Below are 19,421 nucleotides of genomic sequence, written 5' to 3'. Positions count from 1 at the left end.
AGAAAAAACGTCAAAGCAAAAGCTACACACAAAAGTATCTTCTCAACTATTCTAGTTTGTTTGCTTATGCAAATTCTCTAGACAGAGCCTCAAGGCTGTTTGACATGTATGCAAATAAAGAATAGTGATGCACCGATACCGGTACTAGTATCGGTATTGGCCCTATTTTGGCGGTATCGGACTTGTATCGGTAAAGCTATAAATGTCCAATACTAATCGATACTTTGTATGACGTCACCTAATTGCTTTTCGTCAAACGGAGTTAAGGTTATGGTATACAGGAAATTCAGCTAATGGAAGCCATATGGAATAGAAGGCATAATGTTACCACAAGAATTCATTTATTGCATCATGCGATTAGATTTATGCAATAACAATATGGCCACGATGCGTGTTAGTAAGAAGAAATTCGTTATTGTTTAGAGAGTAATAGTGAAGAAGACATTCACAGAAGTAAGTAGAGTGGCAAAGAATGTTTCTTTAAGACGATTCACATCTTTCGCGCAAAGTTTTGACGGCAAGGATAATCTGTGGTTTTAGTATGGTATCCTAAACGGTGAGTAGAGCATTTCTGCGTCAGTTTTCTTTAGTATACTAACGAGTTAGACCTCTGTATTTGTGCTGGCTTATATAATATATGTAGGAGTAGTGACCTATCGTGTAAAGAAATGGCTTCTGTGGCTGTAGCGAATAGTACGGGCGATGTTTCACAACTCTGCGGGTTACAAGAAGTTTGTAATTGTTAATAGCTCTGTTGCGTTAATAGCTACGTAGTCTTCTGTGCTATTGGTCACTAACTAGTAGTCTGTGCTAATGTCCAGTGTTGCAATAGTGGCCTAATACTTGTTCTGTTTATTGCAAGTTGACGCCAAATAGTTACTTCGAAGGTGCTGGTAACTTGCGATGTAACTCAGCAAATAAAGAGTTCACTTATCTGAATTTATCGCTGATAGTAGGAGATACCTTGCTCTTTCAATTACAATCAAACATCAGTGTGTAACATGTAAGGTCTGTGTGCTAGAACTGTAGTTTGTAGAGGATGCGTTTAATAGGATTTTAAATGACTTCTGGTATACCGTAACCTTAAGCAAAAGCTGATATAAGCAGCCATGAATTCTTTTAAAGAAGCCAGCCATTAACATTATTAGTACGTGGAAACAGCAGTAAGCCACGAAATAAGATTCATTGAAGCCATAAATGATTGTTTCCCCGTGATTGATGGCCACAAAACCAGGAACTACAGTTTATGAAATTAGCTAATGTGTTTAGTAAGCTAGTCTATCGTCTACTATTGGAACTTCTAGCTGTTTTTGTGAGTAATGCCTCAGTGTGGCAAAGTATCGGTATCGGATCGGTATCAGTCATTTCCATCTAAAATGTACTCAGTATCGGATCAGTAGTGAAAATGTGGTATCGGTGCATCACTAATAAGAGGACAGGCTCCTTTCAAATCAAAAGGATGCGGGGGCTTACAAGGCCTGCCATATTGTTTTTCAGTTGTTAACAATACCTGTTATGACAAATGGGCAAGAGGATTCAGTGATGGGACAAGTAAACACAAAATCATGTTTAAAAGAAAACTATCTGTCAATACAGTCTGTAAACAGCATTTAATGTAAGTGAAGGTCATTCCATTAATGAAGATTTGTACCAATTTGGCTAGTTTTAGTAAGCAGTTGAGCAGTAGGTGTGATTACACTAGTATTCATCTATGCAAAAGGTACAGTACTGTTCAAATGTAACGTCGTCTCGCAAGAGTGCGAGCGACTAAAAAAACAAGCCAATTAAAAGGCATGGCATCAATTTTGCTTGCAAATATTCATCCCGTTTTGTTTGGGATAAATACTCATGAGCAAAATGGGTGCCACACCTTTTAATCAGCTTGCTTTTTAATTGCTTGCACTCTTGCAAGACGATGTTGCATTTGAGCAGTACCGTATCTCATGTTTTACTGTGCAAATCAATTACATGTTACATATGCCAATAGTGTACATGTTGCAAGATCACGAATGGCTATACCAGAAGTTTAGTATAGACAACATCCCTCCTTTCAGACATGACCAAATTAATTATAAATTGGTTAAAATCATGCCTCTCCAGTTCTTGCATGATATAGACATACTTGCCTGCTGCGTACCCACCCGTATCGCAAAAAATATTAAGTTTAAAATAGCAAGCAGTTGAAAGTGGTCACAACTCAAAGTCAGTTGTATTACAATAAATAGCAATTACAACTTTAGCACACTTAAAATTCATAACAATAATTCTTTCCTATAGAAAAAGACTCACTTATGTTGCTAGTACTTGATGTTGTGTTTCCATCTATAGCTGCAATGCAGGCTAAATTTGCATCATTCATTTCTGTTGAAGTCTTAAAATTTAGTCGGTCCACAAACTTACAACATGATCCATCATCACTTAAACAAGTTTGGTAAACAGAAATCTGATATGGATAAGTGGAATTGTCAGTAATACGTTTAGTTCGTTGACCATATGGATAGCTGACTTCCCAAGAGACATACAAAGAATACTTTAAAAGTTTTAAGTTTCCTATGAAAAAGCATTGAAGCTTGATTTGTTCTCCTACAACTGTCATAATACTCTTTTGTCGTCCAGCTAGACTACCTGAGTCCTTACATACAATAGAATCTGGAGGGTGAACACAGTAATAATAATAATAAACAACTTTATATAGTATTGCTGGTAAGTGGCTATAAATATCAAATTGGTGCCATTAGGAATCTGCACAAATGGGGGTACCAAAGCCCTTAGTCAAAGAAGTTAAGGTTAACCACATGAATATATGTGACCCAGTCTGACAAAACCGGGCTTATCGCCTATTTAAAAGTATCGAGAAATGCCGGTTTTAAGTATTTAGTGTGTTGTAGCTCGCCAATGGTTGAAGCTATGTGTACCAAATTTTCACACGTTTTACACCAATTCCTTACCTTCCAGAGCATCCACTGTGCAAGTAGCCAACAACTAAGTTTCCCGCCATTTTAGATAGTTTTAAACCGAGGTTGACTGTATCAGGCGAGCTGCAAATTGGGTGGGAGGCGGGCTGCAAATTGGGTGGGAGGCGGGGACCCTGGAAGGCAGGAAAGATGGTGTTCAAAAATTGAAAAGGAAGGCCAAGGGATGAATTAGGCCAAGTTTTGAGCCATTGAGGTCTCAAAACTGGCTAAAATGAAAGGAAATTCACAGCAGAGGTACTTATTCAACACCACAGAGCTGTACAGCCACATACAGTCATTCCCAGGCTGACCAGGGCTCCATTAAGGCCCCACACCACACGTACGGATCACCACTGGGCTCGGGAAAAGCAGCCAGCAAAACCAGACCACTCAAGTCTAGCTGATTTTAAATGTGGAATTAGATAGTTTATTCATGTAGCTGTGTGTCCTGGGTGAAAAATCGAATCTGCTGACATGGGCGATAAGACCGGTTTTCTCAGACTGGGTCACATATTATTTTGTGGTAAGCCAAATAAGCCTAATTGTCTACCCACTAATGGTCTAACAATTATGAAGACTTCCATTTTTTAGCAACAGGAAGTGAATATTATACCCTACCTTTCGAATTCCTCACATCAATGTACACAGATACAGAGGAGGTTCCACACCGATTACTAACAATGTTGGTATAGTTGCCACTGTCATCTTCAAATGACAACTCATATAGTGATAGTCTACTGTATAGTACTCCATCAGTAGTGTAGTTATCCACCACAGCAGTTGAGGGTAAAGGTTGATGAAATCTTATCCACTTTATGTCACCACTGGACAATGGTAGGTCAGTGAGTATCTTTGTGATTAAGGTTAAGTTACTTCCTTCATATTTTAAAATGTAAGGATTGAAGTTGTATCTTTCAACGTGAAGTGAAGATCCTACAACAAAATGTGAAATATAGTCAAATACAACTATTAGCTATTAATATTAGTTTTTGCACTGCTAATACAGCTGTAGTCTGAAACATTTTTTTGTAAATCATGGGGTGCTTATCTTGGTCTTGTGTCCATGATAGTAGCAAAAAGACCAGCTATCCAGTGAGCTTCTTGCATGGTGTTGTTCCCAGCTGTAAGTATAATCCAGCCAAAGGATTGGCCAGAATCGAGTTGTGCAATCAATCCAATCATCTAAATTTATGAATTTACAGAAAGCAGGTGTTCCTAACCAGGTATGTATCTGATTTCTTGTGCAGTAATTGCATGTATCTGCATGCATAGGTGACTGTTCACAAGGTTCTCAAGTATGTAAATGAGTGCTATTTGACAATATTTACTGGTGCTTGATATGTAAAAGATATGCTCCATAATTACTCAGCCTTCACTACTCCATGAAATGGAACAGAATAGGAAGGAACGGAGGAAAGAAGGAAGGTGCACCTAGAAGGAACCACTAAAACATGGAACAGAACGATTTTTGATAGATCATTGGTATTTGTATAAGAGCCTCTCTATAAAGGACATTTGTCTGGGCCAAAATCAATAATGCTAGCAGTTTATACATCTCTTAACTAAGGATATACCTCTTTTTCAAAGGACAAAAATAAATCGCCTGATGGTGTCCTTCTTAGAGGGGTTCCATTGTAGCTATATGGTATGCAAAAGATCAACACATAGCTACCATATGCAGCTTTGAAGATAAAGAATGATGCAGTTAATGCTTTCAATAAACATCATATAAATTATGCAACGATATATCAAATTACTTAATGGCACTCCATACCATTAGCCATAACAGTGATGCTTGAGTTTCCTAATTGTTGCCCATCTTTACTAGAAGCCACACAGGTATACACTACTCCAGTCATCCTGGCCACCACAGTCATGGTATCTCCACGTTGTGCTTGGTTTGACCAGTACCAGGTGATCATGTAACCTGTGGTCTGGTCAGTATGACACATTAGAGTCACATCTTGGTTATCACACACTGTGTCCACTCCCAATTGTGGGGATGATGTAATGATGACGTTTGTAAACGCTAGACAGATTTAACAATCGACAATAAGGTCAGACGCTTAGAAACATTGATATGCTAACCAATGACAGTATAACTATGTGTTAGCTACACTATAACATTATACACATACTGTGTGTGATGTACCGTGACGCGTAGTACTTCACGCACATCTTACAGTACGTACGTCACATACTGACCTCCAGTGAAGATTGTAGTCAAAACTACCACAAACCACACCTTGTTTACGCCCATTTTTTACTTCTTTGCCAGCAGCTTAGCGAAACATGTACATCCTTTCAAAGGGCGCGTGCGTTGCGGAGAAGAAAAAAAACTCGAGAAATACCTAAACTGTCGGAGTCATATGACCAAATACAATTAATAATATTATCGATTTACGCGAGGAATTTATATGACCTTCTGACCTTAATTGTCACGGCCGCCCCAATTTTTAATTGAAGGGGCGGCCGCGCCGGCTTTTGAGCGATTGCATGCATGTATACATTATTATACATGTGTCTGTTGTGAACATGTCGATGCATTCTGGATCATACGTAGCTAGCTGTATCATCTGTGATGTTTTAAGTAATGGATATAGTTAGTTCTATAGCATGACTGTTTTATTGATAGTTGTTTGCACTTAAAATGCACCCTTAGCCTTAGGCTTTATTTTATGTGTATATGCAAGTGATTTAATGAGGATCATTGCTACTTGTAACTGACTTGTGTGTGTGTGTTTTTAATGGGCTTGATGCAATGATGGACTGATAGCAACACAGTTGCATGACTTGTGTTGTTATCACTCCACAAATGTATCGAGTCCAAGCCCTAAAATATAAAATCAAGATCGGTGCCTATAGTCCTGAAGCATACCAATTCAGTAGAGTCTGACAAAGATAAAGCAAATCTGTTCAACAATTACAAATAAATAAATCAAGTATTATAAATAATAACTTTTTGAATGAATTGTAATTATATAATTATATGAAAAGCAATAAGAAAAAAGTTCAATTAACAGGCCAGCTGCAGCTCCCCTCAGTCGGCCACAGCAAGAGAAGCATCATCTTCATGCGCTGGTCTCCCAAAAGAGGAATGACTGCCCCTGATACAAAGGATAGCACATCTCAATAAGGCAAAGGACAGCCGACACCTTAGCCATCCCATAATCACTGAATATAGTTTTCCTCCTGCTTATGACTTAAAAGTTCAGCCAACTTCTTGTAAAAAACTGTAGCCTCACAGGCCATGCCACCAGAGGAAGAGAACACTAAAGGGGTAAGCACTCCATGTTCAACCTCATGTACGCGTTCACAGTATTCCCGCTTCTTAGATTAATCATGTTTACGATAAATAGATGAAAGAGAAACTGAATGGTACGAAGATGCGTTATGATAATAAATCCTTTTATCAAAAAGGCATCCTAGTGAGCTGTCCAGAAACCCCTTGCCTTGACATCAGATGAGCACCATCTTCAACATTGGCAGTGCGGTGGGAAAAGTTCTCAACACTAAGCAAGGTTCAATGGTAACATTATGACAAAAAGTGAGGCAGTGAGGTCACAAATTTCATTGTGGCGAATAGTTGGAAACCCTCCAGTTGGACATATCATTACATGATCAGTAAATATCTTTCCACAATGGCAACAACTACTTTTCTCAGTGTTTACAGATAGTGCTTCTGACATATACTCATGCTGCCTGAGCTAAATAGCTCAATATTAGTCTCAAATTAAGCATTTGATCATGAAGTGCTAAAAATGCCCTCTAAACTATACCAAAGCATCTGGTGCAGGTCCTTCAGTATTAAAGAATTGTGCTGCCTCTCTGGCTCAACCACTACATCTTTTTTCCTTAAATTGTCTCTAAAAATGGAGAGGTGCCTTCAGAGTGGAACCACCCGGCATACAATTATACTAGAGGTGACAACTTCAGTGTTTTATTAATTATTGACTATTAGCAATATCTCACTGAAAGGCCCTTGAACAGATAATATACAACAAAATAATGGAAGTATACTCAGACTTTGTATCACATCGTCAGTTTGGATTTTAGTCCACATTACAACTTTATTATTTAAATAACAATTGCCAGTGCTATATTTTAATGATTTTTGCTCCTCTAAAGAAAGAAAAAAACACTAGCTATTTACTAAAGCTTTTGACAGTGTCCCACACAATAAATTGTTATCAAAGCTATGGTTAAAAGGGATTCACTGGCAACTTTTGGCCTTGGTCATATTTGACTTCTTGCTACCAATGTGTATCTGTAATGACTGCCCTTCCAATGTCCTACCTGTTAAGTCTGCTATTCCACAGGCCATCATATTAGGACTGTTACTATTCTTAATTATCTCACGTCATTTAAATTTGTTGATGTATTGACCTCAAGCGTTATCAACCTATAAAGAGTCATATCATTAACTCTTGGTCATATGGATTCCACTCATCTCCAACATGTCTATTGTTTAAGTGGAGTACAGAGACTCGGACCTTCTTTCTTTTCAAAGTTATAAGTGTGTTGTCTTACAGTGTTTGCAAATGCCATCATCAACTTCAGCTAATGTTGCTTACAATCTAAAGTGTCTCAACAGAAGAATATCATTTTCATAACAACTTAACATGGCAATCCCACTACGAAGCCATTACAGGTATGCATGCTTACAAATCAATTGGTTTGATACAGTGAGCATTCAAAAATACTACACCAATCCAAGCCAAAAACTCTTTATTTAACAGTAGTCAGATCAACTTTATTGTATTGCTCTCCTTTGTGGCTTTGTGGAGACTAAAGATATTTTGTTGATGGAAAGAATGCAGCGACGTGCCACTAAATTTATTTTTATGGATTACAAGACAAGACTAGTTACTAGACATTCTAATTTTTGTAAGATCATTGAACCATCATAACTATGCTACTTTCAACAATTCTAATACTAGATCATCAAACATCAAATTACGTCACAAGATTTTAAGTATCTCAAGAATGCTGATGTGCTAACTCTTATTTTCCAGATTATGGAATGCTCTGCCAACGATTGATCTCACACTCTCCTTCAATACAATTAAGCAAAAGTCAAAAAACCATTTTAATGGGATCATTTTTAACTAATTTAAATTTACACTATTTTTTTCCATTTTGCTTGTCCTTGTTGTTATTGTGTTAAGCTCCCCTACCCTACCCTTGTAATTATCATTCATTGCATTATTATGATAAGAACAGTGTAGTTCTGTCACAGTGTAGTTATGTTTTTGGGATGAAACTAGCTGCTTTGGATGTGCATATATAATTATTATGCAACTGTGTAAATATTTTTATAGAACATTAGCCAGACACTTTATGCAATTCATATAATAATTGTGATGATACTGAGTTAGATGAAGTCACCAAACATCCATTACTAGACAGGACACCATGCAATAACTGTTTCAGTATTATAATATAACTATGCATGGTCAAATTTAATGGGTTCTTTTGATGAAAGTATAGTATTTTAGGATTTTGGCATTGATTGCCATGCATTTGTTCTTCAGATCACTTGTACCCCACCATCCTCATAATTCTGCATGTACATCCGAAAATAAATAAATGAATAAACTTACAATGGCCATTTGCCCATTTTCAATATAGCTAATAGCTGCCATAATTAGCGTATGCATTATCATCATACACACATTATCAGTTCCTCAAATATATATGGCCTTGTTATTGGTTGTCCTTAGGGACAGTGGAACAGGCCGATGAGTGAAGGGTCCAACTTTGACAATGGAAGTTACTAGTTGATGTTCAAAAAAAATTTCAGAATTTAGAAGCTCTAAGATAATGTATTAATTGTGTTGCACAAGCACATGTAAAGTGCATGACATACTTTGAAGCTGAACATCAACCAGTGTAAGTTGCTAGTTGTCAATCTACCCCAATGAGCCCCTAGACTAGGCAGGAAGCCAAAAAGAAAAGCGATCAAGTAGTGTACTAGATCAAGTAGTATACTAGAAAATCTATTGCAGATACTTAATCATGTACAGTGCCTTAGATATAGAAACAAAGATTCATTGTGAGATAAAAACTGTAATCTGGTTAGAGAAATATCGCGTTCTGCATATGAGTATACACCATCAACTCTTTGCAAACTGCTAGTACATGTGTAAATACCACCTGAAAATGTGCACTCTTTTTCTGGCTCAGGGAAAGTCACACCCTATGTGTAGGCTTTCAACGCATGATACCTCTTGGTTGATTGAATGATTTTACCTCTCAATGATCAGCAAAGCCGTTATTCCTCATTGGAGGAATACAGTTTACTCCCTTGTGATTTTATATAGCTATGGCTGAACATGCATGGCCTTCTTCATCGCAATTTCCTTTACAATAAAACTGATGACTGATCAATTAGTATATATGTAGGAGACAGCTAGAAGCAGTAGTTGATGCATTAACTTAATTAAGCAAACAGGGACTTACAGCAATCATGCACTTAAATTATCAAGCTTTAGTTTATGATTTCCATGAAGAATTACAAATACTACAAACTTCTTAACTAATTCTTGATTTGTCACTGTTGTATAAAAGCTACTAACGATGTTGTGTCATGTGTCATGATCACGTGTCATCATTTTCCATGATAATTGGTCTTGTGGAGTTGTTACTGATGTAGTGTTGATGTTGTTGTGAGTGCCGATGTCCAGTACCACTCACAGCTAGTGATTGTAAATATATTACAAATAAGAATACACACATGCATGGACTTCATATACCTAATCCCAATGCTGCTGAGCTGTTAATAGATGTTGAATGCTTTTTAGTGGTCTCATGTGGTAATGGTGCTTTGTTGCTGAGCTCATGAAACGTTCCATATTCTACAAAAAGAACTATATTGTAAACCATCATCTACAGTAATGCATCTAGCTATATAGTGGCTTACCAAGCATTCATACCATATAGCAGAAAGATTGAAAAGTTAGAAAACATTATGTGAGCAAATAAACAAGTACACAATTTTTTTTTGGAATTTTTAACTAGAGTAGGGACCATAACACATCGATAAAAAAGTACTGAAACAAGCTGGAGTAGTGCACAATATTAAATCACAGTAAAACAATAAGAAGTGTTATATATCCCTACTGTGCATTTCCATTATGGTATCCTGAGCACAATAGGGTGATAGCGTGCACTACGTACTCCAGCTTGTTTCAGTACTTTTTGTCCATGTGCTATGGTCCCTACTCTAGTTGGGCTTTTTTGTGTACTTGTTTGTTAACTTATTGTAAAATAAAATTATATTATGGCTGGTGAACACACACATACTGCATCAAAAGAAAGAAATAGTGCCACGCGCCCCAGCTATCAATTATCATCTAAAAAGTGAAGTATCCATTACGCTTCGTTGTCAGCTATGGTCAACCCATTACACAGCATTATGAATCAAGAACTGTTTGAAAAGCACCTCTGCAATCAAAATAGCCACTATGAAAACTATGGACAATTTCCATTACAAAGGGAAGCCATCACCAAATCGACACCTTTCACTGTCACTGGTAAGTCCATGGAGAATGCATTGTACATACTGCAGTATGCCAAAAGGCACGTGTCCGGCTGAAGCAAAATCAAACAGTGAAAAAATCAAGCCCGTAGCCTTAGCCATTATCAAGTTAGTTGGAGTTACAGTTGTCTGAAGGCATCAGCTACTCAGTCAGTTAGTAGAAAATTCCATTTAATAATTTAACAAAAATCCATAGCAACTTGTTGAAAGCGTTACGAGTCTATCTGAATGCTTGTTTGGGCTTAGTTTTACCTAACCAATAATTCCTCATTGTCATCAGGTGAGGCTGTGATGTTTTTCATGTGCCAGGCCCAAACCTTTACAGCACTATCATACTGTATGATAGTGATAAACCCTAAATTAATGTGCAAAGTGGCAATGCATGCAAAACATTGAATATACATGCCCATCAATGCTGTTGAAGATGGCATAGAATACACCTGGTCATGCATGGCTTGTATCATTATATGCTAGAACTGTAGTCCATTATAGCTGCAATGCTGCATCAATCTTGCTGATTCAGCATGCAGTACAAATTGACACTTTACACTGCCAGTGAAACGAAATGGGACACAAAGGAGGAGAAATTAAGGTAAGTCCATGATACAAGCATTGTACCTATACTGCGGTATCTCCAGTTGAGGGAGTCACCACACAGCACACCTCACTAATGATCACTGATGTGTTGAGTGACATTGCAGATTTCACAAATGATCACTGATCTGCTATAGAAAGTATAGCAAATCAGTGAGCTTTTTTATACATAGTTAACAATGTAAAAAGTAATTGTGGATTTACATTTTGTTGACATGTTGATGTTTTACTCAACCCACAATCAATCAATCTATCTACACGTCACCCCCACCATTTTTTGAGTCAGTTAGAGGCCACCAACTCAGATCTTTGCGGCTTTAAATCCTTAGCTTTGCCTTGGGTTTTACAATCACAAAGATTCTTGTGGTAGGTCTCTAACTACAACTTATACAGTGCATCATGCTATTGTGTACATGTCAACATACTCATGGTTGTCATCACATTGTTTGGTTGTTCATCATCAACTACTAATGGTTCAGTAACATCATTTAAACTAGTATGTTTAGTGAAGTGATTGATCTCTGCAGGAAGTACTTCAAAATCAAGATAAATTTTTATTACAGTGTTTACAAACCTTTGTGCTTTCTTCTTGCAGCAAGCCAGCAATGTATGATTAGTCCCAGTACTATCATCAAACCAACCACAGCAGTAGCTGAAGCAGCAGTTATAATCCATGTAACATCTGTACTGTGTGAGCTGCTATTCTCTGAAGTGGTGAATTAAATACAAACAAAATCAAACTTGTCTGCATCTCTGCATACCTTTCCTAAGATGTACTGTTGTAGACATTTTATTAGAAACAACAGTCTTACTGGATGTGACCATTGTTCTGTTGTAGTAGCAGTAACAAGTATAAGTGCCTTCATCTTCACTAGTGATAGTATTGATGTTTAGGTTAGACACAATCAAGTCATCTACTCCAGGATTAGTGGTAGTAATGATGTTGTAGTGTTGTGTGTTCTTCACTGGTAAATTATCCTTTAACCACACCACTATTGTCACCCCAATAGGTGCTCTAAACTGACACTGAAGTGATATACTGTCATTGAGTTTAGTCTTGATGTGTTTGTTAGGACCATCGGTGACTTTTGGTAGGTCAAACACAGCTGTGTGGATAAGGTAATACACAAAGTATTACTACAAGCACAGTAGTGTATGGTGATTTAATACTACTGTAGTTAACTAGGGTGTATCCAAGGGGCTTCTAGAGGTGCCAGGAAACCCCCTTAGAATTTTCCATATAGCTCTTCCAATTTAGATATGAAGTCAGAAAAAAAAATATTGAACAATGGTATGATGGCCACATGAAATGTTTTCTTAAAGAAGTCAGATGAAGTGTAACTACTCTAATAGAACAGTCACTTAGTTGTTGTGGGGACTATACCAGCTAGTGGAAAGTGAATAGCATACAACCCTTACCTCATATTTAAAGTATGTGTACATACAATAATAAAATAGTATATACATGATAGTTAGCCTCTAGCTAACTATCAAAAAAAATGCAAATTGTAATTTGTATAATACTAACATAGTTTAGCAGTATGAGAAGATGGAACGTCATCAAGTACTACTTCACAAGTGAGATCAACACCATTTAGTTTTAGTGGAACTCTATTGATGTTAACTTGATTAGTGAAGTTACAACAAGATCCATCTTCACTTAAACAAGTTTGGTAAACAGCAATACGATATGGGTCAGTAGAATTGTCCATGATGTATGTGGGCTCTGTGTGTTGATCATGTGATCCGATCATCCAGTAAATTGACATGGAAGGCCATAAAATCTTCAAGTTTCCTTTAAATAGACAGTGAAGCTTAATGGACTCTCCTTTCACTGTCATAATATTCTTTTGTGGTACAGCCACACTACCTGAGTTGTTACACACAATGGGAGCTGGAGGATAAATACAACAATATTTCAACAACTTTATAACAAATCAAGTCCCCTACCTTTCCTCACATCAATGTACACAGATACAGACGAGGTTCCACACTGATTACTAACAATGTTGGTATAGTTTCCAGTGTCATCTTCAAATGACAACTCATATAGTGATAGTCTACTGTATAGTACTCCATCAGTAGTGTAGTTATCCACTACAGCAGTTGAGGGTAAAGGTCGGTGAAATCCTACCCACTTTATGTCACCACTGTACAATGGTAGATCACTGGATATTTCAGTGATTAAGGTTAAGTTGCTTCCTTCATATTTCAAAATGTATGGATTGAAGTTGCATCTATCGACATGAGGTGGAGCTCCTAATAAGTATTGGTTTATTAATTCAATAGGTACTTTTAGATAGCTATATAAGGCTTGTTTATGGACTGGTTTGATTTTAATATAATACTGTAGAACTATTCAACTGTTGATTTTAATCATTACAGTACTTCACAAAGATAAATTTAAGTGGTTTTGCAATAAATAGAGGTAAAAATTTGAGTATTTTACCACTAAAAGTTATGCAGTATTTAAAGCTTTCTTAATTAATTAATTATTGATTTTAAAACAATTTAATCAGCTAGTGGCAAGATTCTTTTAAGAAACCATTGGAACTTCCCTTATACATAATGTATACACTGCAAATTCTATAATTAACTGGTGTTATCAGAGAAACTAAAATCAATAAGGAGATCATATTAAGCAGTGGCGGATCTAGATGGGTTTCTGGGGTTTCGACAGAAACCCCCTTTTTAAATTTAGCTCAGTGGCAGTCTAAATACATAACCATTGTTGTACTGACAATTTGTCTTAGCAAACAACTATATACCACTGTAGTAGCATGCATGCAGTTGTGCTTAACTAATACCATTCATTAAACCCTCAGCAACACTTCACTTTTCACCTCCCACTGCATTGAAATACTCTAATAGAGCAGTCAAGTAACTACTCTAATAGAGCAGTCAAGTAACTACTCTAATAGAGCAGTCAAGTAACTACTCTAATAGAGCAATCGAAGCTACAGCTTGTAGTTACTACCTTTTCCCTATAGTTAGCTATAGTATTTACAGTTTAAAGCAATGGATTTATTGCAATTGCTAACTACAAGTAGTACTAGAGTTAGTATCCTGGAGCCTTGTGCAGGCAAATCCTCCTGGAAACAACAACAGTGCCAAATTGGCATAACTGAGAATCGAACCTGGAACCTCTCAATTACCAGGTCGATGTCTAGCCATTTGGCTATGCTGCCTCACACAATGCACACGTACACACAAACACATACACCTCTAGTCTTCCTCCAGCTATAGGCTATACAACCTTTTCAAAATCAAAAAATATATATTACAACAAAAAGGGTGAATTAACCTGTGAAGCCACCAGTACACAACTACTGTAGTTGACTGGCAATGGTCTTAGTGCAGCTGCACCAATACCAGAGGATGAACAGAAATTCTAGCAGCAGCAAGCAGCAGCAACAGCAAGCAGCAAGTAGCAATAGCAAGTAGCAATAGCAAGTAGCAATAGCAAGTAGCAATAGCAAGTAGCAATAGCAAGCAGCAGAGTATAATTCTACGAAATGAGAACAGAAAGTGGAAATGAGAATGACCAATGGAAAATGTCTGATAGAGGTCATCATGTCAATATATAGCTTGGATTTTGCAGTACAATGCTTCTTTGCAGTATTGTTGGATCCTTCTGCTAAAATGACCAAACATTCTAATAGAGCAGTCATTTGCATTAAAATACTCTAATAGAACAGTCAAGAATATTTTGTTGTTATCTATCCCACCAGGACATGCATTGAATTGATGGAATATAGCTGACATAGATTAGGTATATGGATTACAGCTAAGTCATCAACACCAAAAGTTAGTCACACCTTTAATTTTAAAAGATTCAACTATTAATTAGAATACTTTGTATGCAACTTCTTCATGTTAACCGCACAAGGATGTGAGAAGTTGCACTTGCAGCCTCAGGACAGAAATCACAGGTGACATATGTGCCAGCTGCAGTATGCGTCAAGCTGAAGTGGTTCCAATGAGGAGACTAAGGACAATACAAGCGGTCAGTCATGCATGGTAGACCTCTCGGAGTCTGAAAGTAGCAGGTATAGTTTCTAAAGCCTACAATAGGCACTGTGAGTTACTAACTAGATTAACATGTTTATACACCTACAGATAGTTGAATCTGTTAAAATATTCATGGTTTCAAATGAGTAATATTGTTATACAGGTTGGATTTTACAACACAATGCTACTTTGTAACACTGTTGGAAAATGATTGAAACACTTTAATAGAGCAGTCACCTACATAAAAAATATATACTCTATATAGAGCAGTCAAAAATGTTCTGTTAACTATATCTCACCAGAAGCTCGCATTTGATACAGCCTGCAGCTGTAAATTGATGGACTATAGATGTCATAGATGGGTACATAGACTAAGTCATCGACAATGATAGTTAGCAGACATGATGACCTATATCTGGAAGTTTCCATCGGTCGTTCCTATTTCCCTAGAATTCTATTTACCCCAGCAGTATGTAGCAAGTAGCAGCATGTAGCAGTATTTGTCTGATAATTTGTTTATACAGTAACTGATGTATGCATTTACATTATATTATATGTGTTAGACTTTTAGCAGTGGTGGCAGCAACAGCAGTCACTGAAATTGTGACAATTTGCCCACTAAGTTGCGTATATGTCCTGAGTGAAAATGTATGTATGGCATTATCAGGGGCGGATCCAGGGGGGGTTCTAAGGGTTCCATGGAACCCCCCTTTTGAAAAGCCTCTCTCACTCGAGATACTCTAATAGAGCAGTCAAATCGAGATACTCTAATAGAGCAGTCACAGTAGTCTTTTGAGGAGCAGTGTAGCAAGCTACATATCTAGTTATAAATAAGGAAGGAAATATAGTTGGTGAGGTGGCAGCTATTGTCAGCAGGTGATGACCTTTTTTTTTTGGTCTTCAACTTATACAGCTAGGGTGAAGTTGCAATCAGGAAGTGTTGGTGGCTGTCCTCTTTTCTTACCGTGTAGTTCTGTCACTGTCTCGTGCTCCCTCTGCTGTTGAATCGATATTGCCTTTCTCCAGTCACACACTGTGGTGTATCTTAAACCAGGAAATTCCCTTACATATTGGTGAACTGCAGCACTGGGGCTGTTTATCAGTGCGTAGTTTCCTATGATGGCCTTCTGTTGGGGTGTAAACTTCTGATAACAACCTCTCTTCTTTGTAATACTGCCTTCAGACTGATTCACTACGGCTTTCTCAACTTCCTCGTTCACGGCACTGATTGCTGTTGATGAGACTTCGCGTGACAGCGGGCCATCTGGGGAAGGTAGTACTACTTGAGGTGATGAAGAAGTCATCTTAAAAAACTTAAACAAATTAAGCTGGCTCATGGCAGCAACTCGTGCCAACACAACACCACTCGGTAAACTAAAACACGCGTTTCACTTATAATTTCAAAGTGGAACCCCCCCTTTTAAAAGTCTGTATCCGCCCCTGATTATCACCTGTACAGAGAGGCACCAAGTTGGAGATATACCATCGAGTGAGCTTGGCACACAGTAATCCAACTTCAAGATCATTGTCAGCATTAGCCGCCATTTTCCAGGGGTCATTGCAAGGATGTGCTAACTGACATGGTGATTACAAAAGTGATGACACACACAGAGTACTTGTACAACTAAATATTACTCAAATAAGGTAGCTAAATGCAATGCAAAAGTGCTGAATGACTAACAGTGTAGTGCATGTACTTTAGCCGAAGCAAAGCCCACGAATTGAACATTACAGTGAAACAACTTTCTGTTTTGTATTTAGATAATGCAAATCATTGTGCCTTTAATCTTAAAAGCATGCAGTAAGCTTGATTGTAAATCATGCAAGAAAAATCATGACACCCATAACAATGGCTATATCTTGTTATTGATGGTTATACAATATGTTACAGTTGATCATGAATAAATTCTGGCATGTAGCTATAAATTGGGAAAAAAAACAATTTTGCTATAAACAGAGGCATAGCCAAAGGGGGGAAATGCCCCCCCCCTTCCCATCACCAATTGATTTTTTTAACCTCCATCACAAGCTTACAAGTATTAAACTTACATGCAAATAACCATAAATTATCTGTGCTACTATGCGATATCACCAGGGGTTACTAGTGAATGCGTACACAACATTCAACTTATTCGCGAATCCACCGAACGAAACTATTAGAGACACATTTCTATATTTAGCCTAGATTATTCATGTGATAGAGCATGACCCGCTTGAAGTGACCTCGCAGGAGTCGTAACTCACAAGTGATCAGATGACGCTATGAACCTACTGTCTACAAGGTGATAAAGTGTTTAATGTACCAAGTTTATTTTCTCAAGTTGATTACACTGGATCTTTGTACAGCAGTGCAGTGGCATGCTAGTCTAATTTTTCTACTTTGTCAGTCAGTCAGGTGGATCAGTAATAAGTTTACAAGCTCTGCTAGCAAAACAGGTGTCGAACTGGGATTTCATGCAATATGTGGCATTTAAATTTTGCTGGCTGAAGTAAGTGAACACGTCATCCTGTCTGCAGTGTGCTAGGACTGCAGCACATGCAGACTGTGGCTAACCTGTATTTACACTAAAATATTAACAATGTACCTCTACCAGATTGTGGATGGATTTGTTGGAGTACAGTTGTGGCAAGTGGGATGATGCTCGACGAATATACCTCCATTGATAAGTGATAAGCAATCAGTACTGAAATAGTTATGTAGCTAGTTATGTAAGCTGTAGTAATATTACAATACCATAATTATGTTGGCTAGCCCACCATTGGGTCATTAGCCTTTTTTGCAATCATGAACGATTTTGAGTGTTTAGTGGGGGCATGCCTGCCCCTCCATCACCTTCTGGCTAGCTACGCCCCTGGCTATAAATTTTACTATCTAAACACATATACCTACATCATATAATTTCAGCAAAAAACCATTTTTCATTTAATTATAATAATTTGAGACAACCAGTACCCACAACTTAATAATATAGAAAGCCACAACATTTACCTGCTCTAGTAGATATATTCATTGCACAATTCGCAAGTATGATATTTGACTGAATACAACTAGAGCTCATGACAAGTGTTTTGTACAGTTTAAAAGATCACAGCTTTCAGTGTCGATAAAGAATTACACATTGTTATTCCAATCTCTTAATACAACACTGAAAATGGAGGTTAGCTACCAGGAACAGTTGTCAAGGAATAATAACATGTACTGTAGCTAGCCACATGTTTTCATGTACTTATAAGCGTAGGTAGACAAATAGAATCCTTCCCTATCAATAATTTTGACAGGAACTATTATCATGGTTCAGTTTAGCACAATGCCTGGCCTTAGCAAGACATGCATATATGATCTAACACAATTCCTGTGTAATTACAAGAATTATGCCTTGTTAGCCCACTAGGTAGTGACTTTAAGTGATTCACTCACCATTCGCTCTTACAGTAATGTTGGCTCTATCAACTTCTTGTACTTGATCATAAACCACACAAGTGTACACTACTCCAGTCATCCTGGCCATCACAGTGATGGTGTCTTCATGTTGTGATTGGTTGGACCAGTACCAGGTGATCATCTTACCTGTGGTCTGGTCAGTGTGACAAATCAGAGTTACATCTTGGTTATCACACACTGTGTCCACTCCCAATTGTGGGGATGATGTGATGGTGATACTCACAGATAATGCTACATATATACATACACATAACATAACATCGTGCTAGCGAATCAGTTCATCAGAGCAACTCAGCGCTAGCGGTCTACAGTGCTGACACCCACACAAACTTGCCTGAGTGTGTATAAATAATTGACAAAGCCATCATTGTAAGTAGAAGGCCCATTTTATCATCCATAGGTCCGGTCTGTCACAGTGATCCTCGCAGTGACCGCTACGACACTTCCCCCTCACGTAGCCGCGAATTAGTTTACACTGGCTACATTAACAATGGGTAGCTAGGCAAGATGCCTAGGGTACGGTCCTATAGTCGTATAGTGAAGCACACACGGTTTTATAGCTATAGCTACGTAGCTATAGTTAGCGAATGTTATACACATGCACGTCACGAAGCTGGGGAGTAAATAACATGCCATTTCACGTGATGGAGCTGTATAGCTAGCTACACTGTCTAGATTACACAGTGTGTCACAACAGTATTTAGCATGGCGGTTGCACGAGTATAGCGAGCCATGGCTATAGCTATATATAGTCTAGCTATGTTTTGTGGTTCCGCAAATGCATGCATGCACGTCATGTTAATATGAATCCTCCTTACAGTTCATTTAGCCTATAGTAGCTGTGTACGCATTTTCGGATTGCCAAAGTAACTAGCTAATG

General features: G+C 37.8%; 2 protein-coding genes across 2 annotated transcripts; both read right to left on the bottom strand.

Moving 5' to 3' along the window:
- Positions 1-1,889: 1,889 nt before the first annotated feature.
- LOC136237779 (uncharacterized) lies at positions 1,890-5,343 on the bottom strand. Its single transcript, XM_066027992.1, has 5 exons — positions 5,160-5,343; positions 4,729-4,983; positions 3,573-3,887; positions 2,290-2,649; positions 1,890-1,951 (listed from the first exon to the last, which is right to left on the bottom strand). The coding sequence occupies exons 1-5, from the start codon at positions 5,212-5,214 to the stop codon at positions 1,890-1,892; spliced, it is 1,047 nt and encodes a 348-aa protein (XP_065884064.1). The 5' UTR covers positions 5,215-5,343.
- Positions 5,344-9,433: 4,090 nt separating this feature from the next.
- Positions 9,434-19,085, bottom strand: LOC136238105 (uncharacterized). Its single transcript, XM_066028435.1, has 9 exons — positions 18,876-19,085; positions 18,518-18,772; positions 13,039-13,347; positions 12,617-12,982; positions 11,850-12,194; positions 11,663-11,794; positions 11,514-11,609; positions 9,710-9,811; positions 9,434-9,652 (listed from the first exon to the last, which is right to left on the bottom strand). Exons 1-9 carry the CDS (start codon positions 18,937-18,939, stop codon positions 9,555-9,557), a joined length of 1,767 nt encoding a protein of 588 aa, XP_065884507.1. The 5' UTR covers positions 18,940-19,085; the 3' UTR covers positions 9,434-9,554.
- Positions 19,086-19,421: the final 336 nt, after the last annotated feature.

This window comes from Dysidea avara, chromosome 11, assembly GCF_963678975.1.
Source record: "Dysidea avara chromosome 11, odDysAvar1.4, whole genome shotgun sequence".
NCBI classification, from domain to species: Eukaryota; Metazoa; Porifera; class Demospongiae; order Dictyoceratida; family Dysideidae; genus Dysidea; species Dysidea avara.
The sequence above is the reverse complement of the archived record's forward strand: the minus strand, read 5'-3'. Positions and strand labels throughout refer to the sequence as shown.